This window comes from Phodopus roborovskii, unplaced genomic scaffold (genome assembly GCF_943737965.1).
Source record: "Phodopus roborovskii unplaced genomic scaffold, PHOROB, whole genome shotgun sequence".
NCBI lineage: Eukaryota > Metazoa > Chordata > Mammalia > Rodentia > Cricetidae > Phodopus > Phodopus roborovskii.
In genome coordinates this window covers 10,667,466-10,687,177 of record NW_026126407.1, presented here as the reverse complement: position 1 = coordinate 10,687,177, position 19,712 = coordinate 10,667,466, and the positions used below count along the sequence as shown (strand labels likewise).

The window sequence follows — 19,712 nt, the reverse complement described above, 5'->3', positions numbered from 1 at the left end:
ATCTAGGCTTGCCTCCTGTTTTTGCCTCTCCAGCTTTGGGATTACAAGAGCACACCACCATGTCTGACTTTTTACATGGATTCTGGGAGTTGAAAGGCAAACACTTTACTCAGTGAGCTGTTTCTCAGCCTGAAAATAGTAATTTCCTAGCTGGAATACTTCTAGAATATAGTGTGAGAGCCTGGGGGCTTGTTACCAAGTTGGGTTGTCTTATCTGAGAGAGGTACAAGCTCTTGGAGTTGTATTTCTGTCCATTGAGTCTGAGAGTGAGGTTTTGAGATCATGTTAGAGTAGAAGCAGGCTGAGATGGCCAGAAGACCAGCTTAAGGCATTTGTCACCATCATAGACAATGATGATCAAGTTGGCCTTCAGTGCTCCAAGGATAGCTACCACCATCTGAGGGACCATCTTGGCTAGTCTCTCTGTAGGGAGGTTTTAGGGGATTATGACTTATGTTTCTCATACTGTTCTGTGAAAAGGTACCACCACCACCAACAGCAACAACAAAACTGGTGTAGCTCTGTGCTGTATATTGCATCTCTGTTCCCAGAGGCACTGACTGGCATCATTCAAACTTCTGTGTTGAAGGAGCTACTGCTGTCGCCTGGTGTTGACAACTGCTACACATGGGGTGAGGAGGAACTATACCCCTGCCACTTTGAGCAACTTTGCCAAAGCCATCTTTGATGCTGTCTGCAAGACCTCCAGCCACCTGACCAAGTCTCCCAGTTAGGAATTCATGACCATTTTGTAAAAATTCACACCAGAGTCCCTGTGCAGAAGACCCAGGTTCAGTTATGGCTGAGCAACATAGGCATTGTTTTATTTGTCTTCAATTTTTAAAGTTTTTGGTTCTTTTATGCAGGTGCCAGAGATTTGACCTTAGGTTCTCAAGCTTGTATAGAAGTACTTTTACCTGTGAGCCATCTTCCCCACCCCAGATTTTGTTAGTTTGAGACAGGGTCCCAAAATGTAGCTCAGGATGGCCTGAGCTTTCTTTTGTCTTCTGAGGGCTAGACTTAACTGTGATCAGCTAACATAAAACTTTTTAATTGGGTTTTCCTTTGTTTTTGACATGTTCTCTTGTAATTCATGCTGGCCTTGTACTTGCTGTGTAGCCAAGGTTGACTTTGAACTTGCTGTGTAGTCAAGGCTGGCCTTGGACTTGTATTTCTGCCTTCCGTTCCTAAGCACTGGGTTTACAGGCATACATCACCATGCTCAGTATCTGGGGTGTTGGTCACATCCAGGGATGTGTACATATTAGACATGTATTTTACTAATGGAGCTATATCTTTAACCCAACATAGGTGGTTTCATTTTTTATTATGTTTATTTAGTTTAATTCTGTTTTTTCCAGACAGGGTTTCTCTGTGTAGGTATCCTGAAATTTGCTCTGTAGACCAGAAGGGCCTCGAACTCATAGAGATACACCTGCCTCTGCTTCCCGAATGCTGAGATTAAAGGCGTGCCCCACCACTGCTTGGCTTATTTTTTTTCTAGATTTACTTTATATCTTTGAATTTTTTGCTTGTGTGTATGTGCACCCTGTATGTGCCTGGCCCAAAGAGATCAGAAAGAAGGCATCAGATCCCCTGGGTCTGGAGGTACATAGAGTTTTGAATCTCCATGGGGATGCTGGGAACTGAATCTGACTGAGCATTGGCTTTACTTGTACTTTTTGGTGATGTATTTGGACCTCCTTTATTGCTGTTTGTGCATCCTTCCTTGAGCTTTGTGATCTGCTGAGTATCTTTTGGTTTAACTCTGGTACCTAGGTCAGCTCATCAGAATGCATCCTTGCTTCCCTCAGGATATATGAATTTCCCTTCCAAGTTGCCTAGAGAATTTCTGCTCTGCCAACTCCTGGTGGCAGCATGCCATGGCCTAGGCTGATGTTGGCAGGAGCTTCTTTTCCCAGTTAGGTGTGGCAAATGTGTGGCCTGGCTGCTTTGTCCACTGTCATGGCCTGGCATATTCTAATTTGTTTTATTATACTTTTATATGGTTCATATTGTGCCATATATAATTTTGTATTTTGTTTTTTCATTTACTATACATTTTCTGGCTTTGGTATTCCATTAATTAGATATACCTACCATACCTAATAATTTCATTTTATGCTTCCCCCCCCCCCTTCCCCCCCTTCCCTCTTCTCTTTTTCTCCCTTTTTTGTTTTTTTGAGACAAGGTTTCTCTGTATTGCATTGGAGCCTGTCCTGGAATTCACTCTGTAGACCAGGCTGGTTTCGAACTCATAGAGATCTGCCTGCTTCTGCCTCTCCCAAGTGCTGGGATTAAAGTTGTGCACCACCAACGCCAGGCCATCCTCCCCTCTTTTTTTTACAAGGTTTTATTATGTTGCTCAGCTGGGCTTGAATTCCTAGGCTGAAGTGGTTTTGTCTTAGTCTTGTGAGTGAATTGTAAGCACATAACCTGTGCGTGGCAGTAGTTTTGTTTAAAAATCCAGTGACAAGTCAAGACTTGTGGGTTTCAGGAACTGTTCAGATTCTTTCCCCCACTCTTGCATTGATGTTCTGTAGCTTGAAATTGGTATCTTTGGATCTTGAGGAAAATCTTCAAATAAAAGTTTCTGGTTATAGTAAAATTTGACCCAGATTACTTTTTCCCTCTTTCTCATTTTGTCTCATTGAACTTAGTAAACTGTGTTCTTTTTAAAAGGTGTATAGTAGGACACTGCTTGGTTTTAAGTTATTGTTCATTTTTTTTAATATCAAAATTAGGGAAAATTAAGCTAGACAAAGTGGTGGTGGCCCACTCTTGCAATCCAACACTTGGGAGGCAAAGAAAGAGGACTGAGAGTTGAGACTGTTTCAATAAACAACAGTGAAACTAGGAAAGGTCTCTTCCTTTTACTGCCCCCTTCCCCCCCCCCCCCCCCCCGTTTGTATTGTTATTGCTTAATTCAGACATTTTTTGAGTAACTGACAGTCATTTTTCTCTCTGGTATTAAAAGTAGCCGTTTCTCTTGGAAAAAAAAAAACAAAACGAAATAAATCTGTTTCAATAAACAACAGTAAAACTAGAAAAGGTCTCTTCCTTTTACTGCCCTCTTTCCCCCCGGTTTGTATTGTTATTGCTTAATTCAGACATTTTTGAGTAACTGACAGTCATTTTTCTCTCTGGTATTAAAAGTAGCCGTTTCTCTTGGAAAAAAAAAAAAAAAGAAATAAATAAACACATGAAGCCACAGAGGCGTGACATGGTGGCATGGGAAACACCTTTAGTTCAAGTACTTGGCAGCCTGTGGCAGCTGAATCACTGAGTTCCAGGTCAGTCTTGGCAACATAACAAGTTCTAGATTGGTCTTGGTCTAGACCGGCTACATAGTGAAACCCTTTCTTTTCCCCACTTCCTGTCCTTGATAAACAACTAAATAAACGAGGTAGCCTTAGTATCCGATGATTTCCTCCTTCGAACTCAAATGCAGGTAATAATGTGTGGGCTGTATTTGTGAAAGCTGATAAACTAAAACTCCATGCTACTAAGTCCCAAAAAATTCAGTGTTGTTGAAAGCTGGTATTAACACCAGTTAGTTTGTATGTAGCAGGGAAGTCAGTAAGCATGGGACTTGGTGAGAATCATGAAGTCAGGAGTGACTTCAAGTCTTTTGTGGCTACAGAGTGACTTGATCTCTGTTTTATTTTCCTTTTTGGGGACGGAGTGGTGTGGGTTTTGAGACAGGGTTTCTCTGTGTAGCCCTGGGTGTCCTGGAACTTGCTCTGTAGACCAGGCTGGCCTTGAACTTAGTGATTTGCCTGCCTCTGTATCTCAGGCATTGAGATTAAAGGTGTATGACACCACTGCCTGGCAGTCTCTTTCTTTACTCATTAAATAATCTTAATTTTAAAATGATAGCTAACATTTATCCTTTTTCCCTATGTTCCATGATAATTACTTTTTGAACTATATGCTAACCATTGTGAACTATTTAGTCACCATGTTAGAAAAATAACGTAGCACTTTCATCTGAACTTTTTAGTTTGATTTGTGGTTGCCTGCTAATACATTATGATATACCTGTTTGTAAACTTCTGTCTGTCTGGGGTAAATTGACTTGTAGGTGTGGCGGTAAAGGCATACTTGTGAAAAGGAGTTATTTTGGCTTTTCTGTTTTGTGGAAATGCAATATGCTTGGAGTACTTGGTAGATTCTGTTGAAAGTTACACAAAAACAGAATGAAAATATCCTTGGTACATCATCAAGGATTATGATTCCTGGAATTGCAGACTTTCTTAGAGTGGAGAGAGCCAGTTAGACTTGTGGGTGTAGACTTGGATTTGAACTGTGTGGGTCAGAGCCAAGGTAGAGAAGGGAGTAGTGGAAACACAAAAGGTTGTCTGAAAAATGTTTTTAAAAAATAACTTCTGTGAGTGTCTCACTCTGTAGTCCAGTCTAGCTTCAAACTCATGCTCATCCTGCTTCAGACTCCCAGGTGCTAGGCTTACAGGTACAAACCACCATGCCAGGCTTTGGTTGTAATTTTAAGTTTTTTTTTTTTTTTTTTTGTTGATTTGTTAATCTTATTTAACTTAAATATAATGATAAATGGCATGAGCTTTTGTACATGTGTATGGTTTGGTGAAGATATGGATGGGATAGGATGTAGGAAACATTGTGACCAAAGGGTCTTCTTTCTCCTTTCATTTATTTAAATTGCTACATTACATAATATTTTAAAAATATGTATACATTATAGCATTTTGAAGTGCATGTACATTAAAGAATGGCTATTTCCTTTATTTTCAGAGGCCTTGTTTACTTTTGTAGTGTCAGTATTTTAGTGTTATGTGGGAGAGCTATTAATTTAACCATTGTGATTTAGCAATAAGTACTAGCAGAAATATGGAGCACAGGGACTAAATTTCCTTATGATTTTAGATGGTAACCCCCTTCCAATGTTATCTTTTATGTGTTCTACATGGCTGGCTTCTGATACAGTCTTTCTCCCTTTTTACAAAGGAAAAAAAAAAAAAAAGATTTAAATGGTCAGGTGTCTTTGTCTGACTGTAGGTGTACTTCATACTGACCCTTACATGGTCAGGTTGTTGTGTGACTGTAGGTGTACCTCAGAATGACTCTGCCTTTAGCTATACAGAGCTCAAAGCATCAGTCTTTTACTCTTTTGACTGTGAGTTGTTCTAATACTGTCAAATATTGAAGCTAGCCTAGTGATGTGGGAACGAACTAATACAAGATTTAGTTTAGTATTTGTTAGAGAAATATATCCGTATTGCAGAGAACTTGGAAAAGAAAAAGAAGGAAATGAGCTATATAGTTCTAACCGTTAGTATGCTTTTCTAGCTTTTTTTATGTGTATTATGAAATCAGTTGTGAATTGAGCAGTGGCTTGAGGGGGAGTAGACTTCAGAGATCATCCTGGATCTTGGTTATAATCACCATCATTTCCAGTGGTGTGTAGTAGAGAAAAGGGACCTCTGCTGGCCAACTGGATAGTAGTTGGCCAGTGCTGATAAATACCTCCTGAAGTGATTATATTGATAGCCTTAAGGCAGAGTTAAAGGGTTGTGTTTTGAACAAAACAGCCCTGGCCTTGACCAGAATAGACAGTTTTAGTGCCAAATCTTGAGCCCCTAAGTAAGGAATATGTCTTTACCTTGCCATACTATGGTCAACACTTATCTGAAAACTGATCTGCCAGTATTAGAGCTGTGACACAGAATCACAGGTTTGTGTCCTTTCCATACGGTCACAATTTCCATATAATGTAATGGGTCTTCTAGGACTGCAAGAATAATTCAGTTGTTGTGGCTGTCCTAGCCTGGGAGCCCATTAGGTTTTGCTCATAACAAAGAAACAGGAAGTAGCAACATTGACAGTAGGGTTAGCTGTGGGATAAGGAACATAACTAAGTCAATATTTAACAATTCCAACTGTGGATTAATATTCTGTCAGTGTACTAAAGAGCATTAGGAGCTCTTGTGTTGAAATTAGCTTTGTTCTCTGTGATTCTGTTTCATTTTATATGACTCATTTACAGTATGTGTATCAAAGTCTAATAGATGTGTCTGGCTTCTTTAAAAAGATTATAATTTCCTAGAATATATAATGGATTTCAGCTTCCCTACTAGTTCATGTGTATATAGCAGTATGTAGCTGGATGACTAGTTTATTCTTAAAATTTATACATAAACAAATTTATTACTTGTTAACCAGTATTTATTTTTTTCAGTTTCTCTTCAGCAACGGGTAGCAGAATTGGAAAAAATTAATGCAGATTTTTTACGGGCACAGCAGCAGCTTGAGCAAGAATTTAATCAAAAGAGAGCAAAATTTAAGGAACTGTATTTGGCTAAAGAAGGTAAGTTCACCAGTCTCTTTCCCAACTCCCCTGCCAAAACTGTCTTAAATGTTACAGTGCTTGTTTGTGATTGAATAAACCATGAATGTGTGTGTGTGTTATAATAAAAATAATGCCTTTTGGAACTAGGTTTCTCAGTAGACTTGGGGAGAAAGTAGGAAATGCACCATTAAGGGTTGTTTTTTTACCTTAAAAATATTTAGTTGTAGTTGGCTGCTCTTAACACTTGAGGTACAGTCCCTGGCTTTGATGTGTAGAAACTGACATTTCACTGTTAAGTACCTGCTTTGTGGAATACATTATATTTAGGTGCTGGGCATACAATGGGAGCAAAATTCATGTGGTCCTTTAGGTTGTTTGAACTGAAGGTGAGGAAATCAGATATAGAGTCATTGTGTATCAGTTGTTAAAGATGAATGTTTAAGTAAAGCAAATCTGGTAGGAGATCTAATTTAAGAGTGTCAGGGAAGGTATTCTAGCTGTTGACCTAGAAGCATTATAGACATGACTTCCATGGTGTCATTGTGGAACAACTGTAGCAGCATCAGGTTTCCTGGGAAACTTCTTAGGAGTGCACACATTTGGGTCATATCTCATATTTGCTGAGTCAAGAATTGGGATGAAGGTCCAGTGGTCCAGTGGTTGGTGTTTTAACAAGCTTCCAAGTCAGCTTCAGAGTTTCTGATTTACTAGGACTCTGGGATCCCACAGTTGCATTTTTAACAAGTTGGTGGTACTATTAATGGTTTAGGTAGCACACTTTGAGATTTACTAGCCTAAAGCAATATCTTTTGTATTTTTGAATTGAAAATTTTTGTTGAGATAGACTGTGTGTCCCAGACTGGCCTTGAACTGGTTACATACCTGAGGGTGACTCTGAAGTTCTGATCCTCCTACCTTTACTTCCTGAGTAAGTCATTAGTTTGCTACTCAAGTTTGAACTCAGGCTCTATGCATGCTAGGCTATATCTTAAACCCCTAAAGTAACATTTTGGGCTTGAAAAAGTCTTTTAAAAAGTAATCTTGCCAGTATTCTGTAACAAAACTGTGCATATAACTAGATGTGGTGGCACATGCCACAGCACTCCCTTCCATGCCCTCCCCTTCTTCCCATTTATTTCCTTCCACTCCCCTTTTCCTCCCCTCCCCTCTTTCATTTCCCTTCCCTTTCCCTTTTCCTTTTCTATCCTTTGCTTCAGGTAGGATTTCATGCAGCTCAAGCTAGCCTTGGACTCTTCCTGATCCTCCTGCCTCTGTTCCCAAGTACTGGGATTACAGTTGTACAATACTGTGCTTGGTTTAAGTGGTACTGGGGATTGATTGCAGGGTCTTGTGCTTGCTAAGTAAACACTCTACCAAGTTGCTGCATTCCTAGCCCCTAGGTTTTTTTTTTTTTTTTTTTTTTTTTTTTTTTTTTTTAATAATATGCTCATGCAAATTTGTTAAGTACCCTCCCTTTTCTTTGCTGTACTGGAGAGCAGACCTGGAGCCATGTACATTATAGGCAAGCTTTCTATTCCTGAGTTATCCCAGTCTTTCTTTCTCTTAAAGCTTTTTTCTGCCTTCAATTGACAAGGTAGACTCTGAACAGTGATGTGGTGTCAAGATGACTTGTTAATACATTTAATGCACATACATATGTAAGATCCTTCTAGTATTTCTCTCATGCCAAGTTCAAACCCAGTGTGTCAGGGTTAATGCCATCCTTTTCCTCCCTTTACTCCTCACACAAATTGGTCATTCTCTCCAGATTCTTCAGGTTGTTTTTTTTTTTTTAAATAATTTTTATTTTTATTTTATGTGCATTGGTGTTTTGCTTGCATGTGTTCTAGATCTTGGAATTACAGGCAGTTGTGACCTACCATGTAGATGCTTGGAATTGAAATTTGGTCCTCTAGAAGAACAGTCAATGCTCTTAACAACTGAGCCATCTTTCTAGCCCTGAAACAGGGTTTCGTTTCTTTTCTTTCTTTCTTTCTTTCTTTCTTTCTTTCTTTCTTTCTTTCTTTCTCTTTTTTGTTTTTAAACAGGGCTTCTCTGTGTAACAGTCCTGGCTGTACTGGAACTTGCTTTGTAGAACAGGCTGGCCTCTTAACTCACAGAGATCCACCTGTCTCTGCCTCCTGAGTACTGGGATTAAAGGAGTGCATCACTACCACCATCTGGTGTTTTTTTTTTTTTTTTTTTTAACTTAAACTTTATTTATTTTTATGTGTATGGGTGCTTTGCTTGTATGTCTGTGTGTATGTGTCTAGTGACCATGTGTCTAGAGACCAGAAGAGGGCATAAGATCCCCTGGGACAGGAGTTAACAGACAATTGTGAATGCTGGGGTTTGAACCTGTGTCCTAGTTTTTCTTTATTCAATAAATCGAAGTTAATTTTGAAATCCTCCCCCCCCCCCACCATGAGACAGGGTTTCTCTGTGTAACAGTCCTAGCTGTCCTGGAATTTGCTTTGTAGACCAGACTGACCTGGAACTCACAGAGATCTGCCCGCCTCTGCCTCCCAAGTGCTGGAACTAAAGGTTTGCTCCACCACTGCCTGCCTGGCATGTTTTGAAAGATTATTTGATTTGTTTTTCATTTCCCTTTGTTTTCAAATAAAGCTTTTAGGTTTCTCATTTTCTTTGAAGTTATTTTCTGTAAATTTTTGTAAAAAACAACCAAAAGTAAGAACCCCTCCCTCCCACTTTTCTCCCTCTCTCCTTTTTTATTATGTGTGTGGGAGTGGGTATATGTACTAGTGAGTTCATACATGTGAATGTCAGAGGACACCTTTGTGGCATTAAATCTGCTTTTACCCTTTCTTAGGTTTTGGATTTAGGTCATCAGTTTTACCCACTGAACTGTCTTACTGGCCCACAGCCTCTCATTTCTGACATGTATTATTACTTTTGTATCTGAATTAAACAGCTTTCATAATGGTTTAGTTAAAAATACTTGTTCTAAACTGGGGGTTAGGGGATGCTGGGGTGGTGGTGGTGGTGGTGGTTGTGCACACCTTTAATCCTAGCACTTGGGAGGCAGAGCCAGGTGGATCTCTGACTTTGAGGCCAACTTGGTCTATAGAGTGAGTTTCAGGACAGTCAGGGCTATACAGAGAAACCCTGTCTTGAAAAACCACAAAAACTAACTAGCTATGTTAAAATTACTTCAGTTAACTATCTGACATTGTTAACAAATTTAAGCTGGCCATGGAGAACATTGAGACAACTTTTTATAAAATGACAGAAGGAATTTTATGATCCTTTTTTGGTGTCCTTCCTAAAAGCAACATATGTGGTATATAAGACATCATCAGTATTGGTTATTTAGGTTTTATCTTGGACAATTGCCGGTATCATAATAAAAATAAAATTTAAAACTTTATTCTCATGTAGCAGTTTATATTATTGTACCTGCAATGAAGGTGGAGGCCAGTCTTTGTCACAGGCACAAACAGTGTTGGTGTGCTCAGCAATCTTTTGTCTTTCAGCAAAGTAGGTTAAGGTGATTCAGGAGTCCAGACACTGCTTTTCCCCTGGAAGGGACAGTTTTGCTGCTCGTATAATTGCTGGGCTTGCATTTATTTGGAATATCACTGAGTTGTAAATGCAAACAGTAATGAAGACTGCTAATAAAAGAGATGATAAGGCTACTTTTGGGCTTTTACAGCCTGCTTTTGTCTTAGTGTACATTTTTTTTCAAGGTGACCTCAGTTGGGAATATTTTATAATATTTTATAACTTAGAAAATTTTGTTGGTTTTTCTACTAAACTTTAAAAAGGTATTCTTTTTTTTTTTTTTTTTTTTTTAACCAGTTTCAATCTAAGTTAGCACTGCTGCAGTGTTTATGCTTTAGAAATCTCAGTTGAGTGTTAGTGAGACCCTGCTGTTTGACACTCCAGACAAAGAGACTGTGGAAGAAAATGATAAAAATGGAGATTGAGTTTTCCAGTGGTGTCCAAGAAGACTTTATGCATGGCCATAATTTACATGGTGCTCTGATGCTTTTAGAATTTCAGTTGTGTAAAGCTTGGTTTAGGAAGCTACATGTGGTCCAGGTGACATATGCTCACTTAGATAGGGATATGAAAAAAGGAATATTTTTAAAATTACAGTTAAACCTATGAAGAAGTAAAGATAAGTAAGAAAAACTAATTAGAGAACTTACAAACAAAATTTTAAAATAGAGAATAACCCATGCATGGTGGCATGTGCATGTGAATCCAGCATTTGGGAGGTGGAGTTAGAAGGATTTCGAATCTGAGACTAGCCTGGGGAAAAATAGCAAGAGCTTGTCTGAACAACAGCTTCATCAGCAGTAACTGAACCCAGGAAATACCATATTAGCCCCTCAAGGGATAGAACACAATGGAATAGCATCATCAAAGTACATAAAAATGATTGTCAGCCTAGAATTTTAATATTTAGCTGAGTTCTTAAAGAGTGAGGACAAAGGGCATCTTTGCGTGTAAATGCTGAAAGCATTTATCACCTGCACAGTCACTAAAGTAACTGGTAGGACCTATGTTTGTCAGAAGAAAATTAAACAGGAATGCTCGGGGAATATGAAATTATATAAAATTGAGAAACTGATAAATTTGCATACTAAACAATACCAAAAAAAATTCCAATTCACTCACATAAAAGTTTAAAAGTCTTAAGAAATGTCTTGGAGGGCTGGAGAGTTGGCTCAGTGGATAAGAGGCTGCCCTTCCAGGGGACCTGGGTTCAATCCCCAGCACCCACATGGCAGCTCACAGCTGTCTGTAACTCAGTTCTAGGGGATCTGACACCCTCACACCAATATATATCAAATTAAATAAGTTATTTTTAAAAATTTAAAAGAATTGTTTTTGGGGCTGAGGAAAGTACTTGCTATTCTTGTACAGGACCCAGATTTGGTTCCCAGTACCTGAATTGCTTCTCACAATTATCTTTTAACTTCAGTTTCTGCAAACATTCCCTCTTCTGGTCCCTGCTAGCACCAGGCATGTACCTGGTGCACATATCTATATCTAATATCTATATCTATATTTATCTACTAAAAAAATCTTCTGGAAGAAACTAATGAAGAGACAAACTTAGAGTTCTTGAATTACCAAAACAAAGAGAAATAAAAGCAAGATTAGAAAGGGGAAAGATTGGGAAGAGGAAGATGGTGATCAGGAGTGGGAGGGAATGAGAATGGGTAAAGGGGAGGGAATATGACCAAAATTATATACATGTTTGAAAATGTTGTGAAATTCATTATGCATAATTCATATATAATTAATATTTGTTAATAAAAATGTGAAAAAATTAAACAAAAACCAAGCCAAGTGTTTGGGAGCCTCAAGCATGAGGACTGATATAGCTGGAGTAGTTACTAGTTCTACTTTTAGTTTTTTTGAGGCATTCTGTAGTCTATCATCAGTACTTTATTATTTTTCCAGAAGTCCTCATGTAAACAGGGCAGAGCTTTTCTTTTGTCCTGATGCCCAGTCCAAATAAACACACAAAAGCTTATGTTAATTAAGAGTGCTTGGCCTACAGCTCAGGCTTTTTTTTTTTTTCTTTTAAAGATGTATTTATTATGTATACAGTGTTCTACCTTCATGTATGCCTGCATACCAGGAGAGGGTACCAGATCTCATTATAGATGGTTGTGAGCCACCGTGTGGTTGTTGGGAATTGAACTCAGAACCTCTGGAAGAATAACCAGTGCTCTTAACCTCTGAGCTATCTCTCCATACCTAGCTCAGGCTTATTACTAACTAGCTCTTACATCTTAAATTAACCCATTTTTATTAATCTACATTATGCCACATGGCTGATGGCTTTACCTATCCTCTAGCATCTTGCTTCCTTAAGGCTGCTAGCTTCTCTCTCTGACTCTGTCCTTCTTCCTCTTTGTATTTTCAACCTGGCTTTCCTGTCTATCCTTATTCTGCCTTGCTGTAGGCCAAATCAGCTTTATTATCAACCAGTGAGAGTAATACTTATTCACAGCTTACAGAAGGATTATCCTACAACACCTCATAGATAGTACAACAAAATAAAAAGAAATTAGTTACAAAATTAAAAAAATGAAGGAAAGGAAGTTTTCTTTTTTGAAGAACTATGTTTGCTTAGAGAATTGTTCACCTTTATTATTTAAGATATTAAAATGTATGTTATTGAATATTGATTATAATCCATATTATCCAGTATGAAGGAAAAATTAGTACCAGTATGGATTTAAAAGTTGAATATTTTGTGTTCATGATAGTCATGATTTTTTTTTTTTAAATAGAGAGTTGGTAGTAAGAGTAAATAGACACATCTCTATAGAGGGATAGTAGACTTATCCTTGTTTTCTTTGTAGTGTTAGGGAACAAAACCCAGGGCCTTGTATATGCTAGGCAAGTGCTATACCACTAAGCTACATTCCTGACTCTACACATTCATCTTTTTTTTTTTTTTTTTTTTTTTTGGGAAGTCATGACTAAATATATATCTTATCTAGGCTTAAGGTGTGTAGTGTACATGTGACATCGAATTAGTTTTTAAGAGATTATAGAGTAACTGACAGAGTAAGAATGACTTTATCAACTAAGTAATATACAGTCTGGCTTTCTTCCATTAAGTATGTCTTGAAAGCTTACTTGTTGGAAGTTACTATACTTACAGGCATTTATAATACATCAACTTATCATTTCAACAGCACTGTGAAGTGGTCATTTTTAATCTCCATTTTGTAGATTTGGACATTTACACCAGAGTAGTTCAAGAATTTGATTATTAGGGCTAGAGAGATGGCTCAGTGCTTAAGAGCTCTGGCTGTTTTTCCAAAGGATTTGTGTTCAATTCCTAGCACCTACATGCCAGTTTGCAGCTGTTTAACTATAGTCTTTGGATTCAGATGCACTCTCCTGACATCCCATAGTACTAGTTAAAATAGTCATATACATAAAAATAAATTTTAAAAGTTTTTTGGTTATTTCTATTAGTAAGTTGTAAAAGCCTAAATATGTTACCAAAATGGTGACCTTCCCCAGTGTTTCATTAGATAGTTTAAATATTTTATTTATTTATTTATTTTGCTTTTTTGAGATAGGATTTCTCTGTAATAACCCTGGCTGTCCTGGAATTCGCTTTGTAAATTGTTTTTGAAACCCAATACACTTTATATTTCTATTTAAATAGCTTCGTAATTTATGTTAGCATTTTAAAATCCCATTTCTTTGTTTCTTTTGAGTTTGATAAAGTAAACTACACATTAATGGAAAATCTTGTACTTTTTCCCCAGAGGATCTCAAGAGGCAAAATGCAGTATTGCAAGCTGCACAGGATGATTTGGGTCATCTTCGGACACAGCTGTGGGAGGCTCAGGCAGAGATGGAGAATATTAAGGCAATTGCCACAGTCTCTGAAAATACTAAGCAAGAAGCTATAGATGAAGTTAAAAGGCAGTGGAGAGAAGAAGTTGCTTCACTTCAGGCTGTAATGAAAGGTAAAGAAAAGACCAGGTTTTAGACTTTCTAAGATCAACACATTCTGATGCTTGACACCATTTTCAAATGACCTTACAGTGCATTTTGTATTCATTTGTGGCTTTATATACTGTCATCTTCAAGATGTCAGATGAAAGGGAAGCCAGAGCTGTTGTACATCACCAGTGTTCTAATAATGAAGATTCACAGTGAGAGAGAGATAATGTATTAAATGAAGGTTGTAGTTACTTGTAAGATTTAAAGTAGGGTTTAAAGTTAGATTTTATTTGTCTAGATTTTTAAGTATAATGCATATTTTATGTGAAATCTTTGTTTGATTTGATAGGCAAGAATGGGCCTTACAGCTAAAATGGACTTTATGGAATGCCAACTTGAGACCTTGGCCTGAAGGAAGTGTAATAGTGTGTATAGCCCCTGTCCTTTCAGCACACATACATCATTACTTCCTTCTACTTCCTTCGTTTTTGAGAATGAAGGCAAAATGAAACCTTAATCTTTGGGATTCTGGAATTAGTTAATATTTATAAATGTGAACTAATGGCAACTGTCCTGACTTGAGGGGAGGGTCTTTGTATTTGTGTCCCAATTTTTTTTTTTTTTTTTTTTTTTTTTTTTTTTAACCCTATCCATATCCCAAACTTTTCTGGCTGACTGCTTCTATATAGTTACCATGTTCTTTAAAATTTCATCTTTGCTTCATGGCTGAGAAATGGTTATACCTCCTCTAGTCTACATTAGAAAAGTATTTTTTTTCCTAGAAATCTTCATGTTATATTTTCCTCACACTTTGTTGACCATGTATGTGGTCAACTTTAAAAGAAATTAAAATGTAGTTTTAAGTCTGTGTATTTAATTTTGTGCTGTGGAGAATCAAATCCATAGCCATTCTCATGTGAGGCAAGTTATCCCACTAAGGTATTTAGTCAGCCAGAAAGTGGAGTGTTTTTATTGAGCACTGTAAATCCCCAAAGTTTGGTCTTGTTAGTAATGAAGAATTGGGGCTAGAGAGATGGCTCAGTGGTTAAGAGCACTTGTTACTCTTGTAGAGCATATGGTTCATTTCCTAGCATCCACAGGGTAGGTTTAATTGCAATTCCAGGGGCTCTGTCACCCTCTTCTGACCTCTATAGGCAACAGATATGCACATAGTGAAGTATGTACATGCATGTGATACCAAGACATATATGTAAAATAAAAATCAATAAGTCTGAAAAAAAAAAAGGAGTAAAACTTAATGGGCTACAAGTAGTACCTATCAGGTGATGTTTCAAGACTATTAAATATGAAGTTATTTTGTAAAGATTTTATAATTTGTCTGAATTTAGAATTGTAGGTTTTAGTAAAATATCCCATAAATAATATTTATTTCTTTACACATTCATGCAGTTATAATGAAATGTTCTATTTGTTTTGGGAGCCACAGTATAGTGTCAGAGAATTGGTTTTGGGAGCGGGTCTTAGATGGAAGTTGAAAGCTCTACTTTGAACCTTCTCTAGGGTTCCTTATCAAATAGCATATGGTAGATCTATTGTGAAGATTGATGGTAATGAAGTAATAAAACCCCCTTTTAAACTCATAATAACAACTATAATTTTTTATTTCTAAAATTTTGTCTTGGGGCTAGAGAGGTGGCTCAGCGGTTTAAGAGCACTGGCTGTTCTTCCAGGGGACCCAGATTCAATTCCCAGCACCCACATGGCAGCTCAAACTGCCTGTAACTCCAGTTCCAGGGGATCTGACACCCTCACACAGACATATATGCAGGCTAAACACCAATGCACATAAAATAAAAAAAAGAATAAATTTTAAAAGAAAATAATTGTCTCAAGCTCTTTACATAACCTACAAAATTTCAGTGTACTAGATATTGCCCCATGATGCTTAGACATGGACTATGTGATGTTTTATAGAGACAGTTCGTGACTATGAGCATCAGTTTCATCTGAGGCTGGAGCAGGAGCGAGCACAGTGGGCACAGTATCGAGAATCTGCAGAGCGGGAAATAGCTGACTTAAGAAGAAGGTTGTCTGAAGGTCAAGAGGAAGAAAATTTAGAAAATGAAATGAAAAAGGTATGCAGGAATACATTCACTTACAGAATTACTTGAGTCTAAAAGCAAAGTGTTTAAAAGTATTGCTGCAGAACTGGAAGTTGAATATGCTGTGTTTTCTTTCTTTCTTTCTATTGAGGAGTTACTTATGGACTAGACAGCCCTTTCCCCTTTTCCCCTTGCCCTCCACAGTACATATGACTAGCTGCCTTACCATCTTCAGATCATTTCTTCATGCGGCCCTTCTTACCTCTCTTATTTAAGATTGCGACTTACCTGCCTCTTCCCACAAGTTTCCAGAATTTCCTGGATTTCTGTACCCTGAATAAAGTTGTTTTTTTGGGGGGGGGCAGCCTGTTTCCTCATAAAACAGAGTTCATCTTTTACTGTGTTTGTTTACTGCTTTTTTCTGTTCGATAGAATGTTAACTCCATGAGGATGTAGTTTTTGTATATACTAAGTGCATAGGGTGGCATCTAGTACATAATTGCCCAGTGAATTTGTGTTGCATGGAGATGTTCCTTGATACTGTGTCTAAACATTTTAGAATACTTGTTAATTTTTTTTTAGTATACCTTAGTTTTTGTTTGACAAATGCTACACATGTTATGCCTGAACAATAATACAATGTCCACCATGTAGATACTGACTCTAGTCATGAGACTCAATGGGAGGAGCCCATGTTGAGCCAAGTCATTGACCTTCATTGAGAACATGATAGCCCTTAAATCTTATTTTATGAATTTATAATGCATATGTTTTTTGAGACAGGGTTTCTCTATGTAGCTTTAGAGCCTGTCCTGGAATTCTTTCTGTAGACCAGGCTGGCCTCAAATTCACAAGAGATCCTTTTACTTCTGCCTCCCAAGTGCTGGGATTAAAGGTGTGCACCACCAACGCCCAGCAACATATGTATTTTTAAGAACATAGAATAATTAAAAATTTAATTTTCTTTTAATATAGTTAATAATGATTTTTGGCTACTAACCCTTGTTCCATTCTTTATATAAATGAATATTTATCATTTCCACGATCACTATTCTTTACTATTTTTAAAAGGTTTTAGTTTTAAAACTAAATTTTATTTTTATAAAATTTATTTTGTGTGTGTGTGTGTGTGTGTGTGTGTGCGCGTGCGCACACATGCACCCATGTGCAATGCTAGAGGTGCATATCAAGTGACTTTATCATTCTACTTCTATATTATTTTGAATTCTTTTAATAAAATTTCTTTCATGCCATATGTTTTGATCATATTTTTTCTTCCCCCAGCTCTTCCCAGATCCTCCTCACCCTCCTCCTCACTTAGCTTCATGTTCTCTTTCTTTCTCTCAAAAAACAAAACAATGAAAATCAAATTAAAAGGTAATAAGACCCCCCCCACAAAAAAAAACACAAAAATAAAAACCATGAAGTATGTTTTATGTTGGCCTATTCCTGGGCATCAGACCTGCCTAAAAGCGTGGTTTTGATATATTCAGTGACCTCCATTGGAAAGAACTGATATCCTTTTGCCACCAGGTCTCATTTGCAAATAGCACCTTGGCTAGGGGTAGGACTTTGTGTCCTCTTCTTCTCCCTGCTGGGATTTTGTCTTGGTTGAACTCGTTTAGGTCTTCTGTGTACTGACTGTTGAAGTCTCTGCATTCATATGTGCATCAGCCCTGTTGTGTCTAGAAGGCGCTGTTTCCTTGGAGTCAACCACCACATCTTGCTCTTACAATCTTTCTGTATAGTTCCCTGAGTCTTGAGTGGGAGGGGTTTGATGAAGACTTCCCACCTAGGGCTGAGTGCTCCAAAATTTCTCTCTCTCTGCACATTGTCCACTTGAGGGTGGTCTCTAATAATCATGTACCGAAAGAAGAATCTTCTGAGGGTTGAGTTATGATTTGTTCCATGGGTATAGCAATATGTCATTAGGAGTCATTTTATGGCTCTGTTCCTTTAGCAGAATAATAGTAGTAAGTTTCCCCCATGACCTGTATAGTTTCAGGTTCTTGGCCACTTTAGTGGTGTCTGGTATGGGCTCCATCTTAAATGGAGTAGCCTTAAACTCAACTGGGAGGGTGGGGTGGGTTGCTCCCATAACATTTCTGCCACTATTGAACCAGCAAATTTTGCAGACAGGTTGCTGGGTTTTTTTTTGTTTTTGTTTTTGTTTTGTTTTTTGTTTTGAGTTATATTTTATCTAGTCTTTGACAGTTTCATACATGTGTACAGTATATCTTGGTCATATTTATTTCCAAGTCCTAGTTCCCATCCCTTTCCTCCATCTACTTTAGTTTTCTTTCTTTTTTTGAGACCCAGTCTCTACATCTCTGGCTGGTCCACATCGTTGGAACTCTCTATGTAGACAAGGCTGGCTTTGAAACTCACAGAGATCTGCCTCCCAAATGCAGGGATTAAAAGCCTGTGCCACCATATTGGGTGCCTCACTTTTTGAGACAAGGTCTTTCACTAAACCTGAAGCTCACTAATTAGGCTAAACTAACTGACCAGTGGACTCCTAGGATCCTCCTGCTTCTACTTCCCAGTGCTGGCATTACAGGTGCATATAGCTACACTTGGCTTTCTGCATAGTTCCAAACACAGGTCCTCATGCTTGTTCAGGGAGCACTGTACCAACTGATCATCTCCTAGATCCTCCATGAATTTTATTTACTTAATTTTAATTTTTATTGTTTATATCTGACTCTGTAGGCTACATACATATGGGTTCAGGTGCCCTCAGAATCCTGAGGTATCAGATTCCCTGGAGCTAGACTGGAGTTATAGGTGGTGTGGTATGAGTTGCTTGACATGGGTACTGGGTCATTTACAAGAGCAATACATGCTTTTTAACCTCTGAGCCATCTCTCCAGCCCAACTTTTTTTTTTTTTTTTTTTTTTTTTCTTGCTCTGTAGACCAGGCCTCAAACTCACAGAGATCCACCTGCCTGTGCCCCCTGAGTGCTGAGATTAATGATGAATTAATGACATTCACCACCACCACCTGGCCTAACTATTACTTTTTAGGAGGTTTTTTTTTTTTAGTATAAAAATTCATGAATATTGTATTGTTTCAATATACTTATACTCAGTTTTCTAACATTTTACCCTATGGTTTGTTACACTTGTTATAGTTAACAAACTAATACCAGCTTATCATTAGTAACAAAGGTTTGATCTTTGTATTCAGATTGTATTAGTTTTCAACCAGTGTCCCTCACATCCTTTTTTCCTTCCTATTTCAGACTTCCATCCAAGAAACCACACTGCATTTAGTCATGTAGTTGTACGCTCGACTTAGCTGTAACAGCTTCTCAATTTTATTTTTATTTTAGTGACTTTTCTATTTCTTTTTATTATTGTATGTGTGCATAATGTGGAGTATATATTCAGACATGCATGCGGATTTCAGGGAGCAATTTTAAGGAGTTAGTTCTCTCTTTCCACTGTTGATTCAGGAGTTTGAACTCCGATCAACAGGCATGCACAACTACCTAATGTGTGTGCTAGGAACTGAACTTGGGTCCTCTGATAGAGCAGCATTACATCCTCTTAAGTGCTTAGTTATATCTCTAGCCCAAAAGTTTTGTTCTGCTTACAGAAGAACACATATGTTCTTTGCATGATCCTAGGGCCAAATATCATATTAAACAAAATAAGCTATACTCAGAAAGACAAATATCACTCTGTCTCATATATGGAACCTAGGGTGTGTTTATGTGTTTCATAAAAGACAAGGAGGGACATTTGGGTAAAGAAAAAAGGCAAATGAGTGAGGAAAATGAAACAAGAGGATGATGGTTAGTATTAATATGTTCTAGAATGACACCTATTTTTGAAGCTCATCATTTTGTAAATATAATGAATATATG

General features: G+C 37.7%; 1 protein-coding gene across 3 annotated transcripts in view; it reads left to right on the top strand.

The window, feature by feature from the left end:
- Rabep1 (rabaptin, RAB GTPase binding effector protein 1) overlaps window positions 1-19,712 on the top strand; it is a 74,327-nt gene that overhangs the window by 14,093 nt on the left and 40,522 nt on the right. For all 3 annotated transcript variants that reach the window (XM_051180106.1, XM_051180105.1, XM_051180107.1), the window contains exons 2-4: window positions 6,215-6,343; window positions 13,597-13,800; window positions 15,713-15,873. In XM_051180106.1, the coding sequence (XP_051036063.1) occupies window positions 6,215-6,343; window positions 13,597-13,800; window positions 15,713-15,873 (494 nt within the window). The remainder of the gene's footprint in view (window positions 1-6,214; window positions 6,344-13,596; window positions 13,801-15,712; window positions 15,874-19,712) is intronic.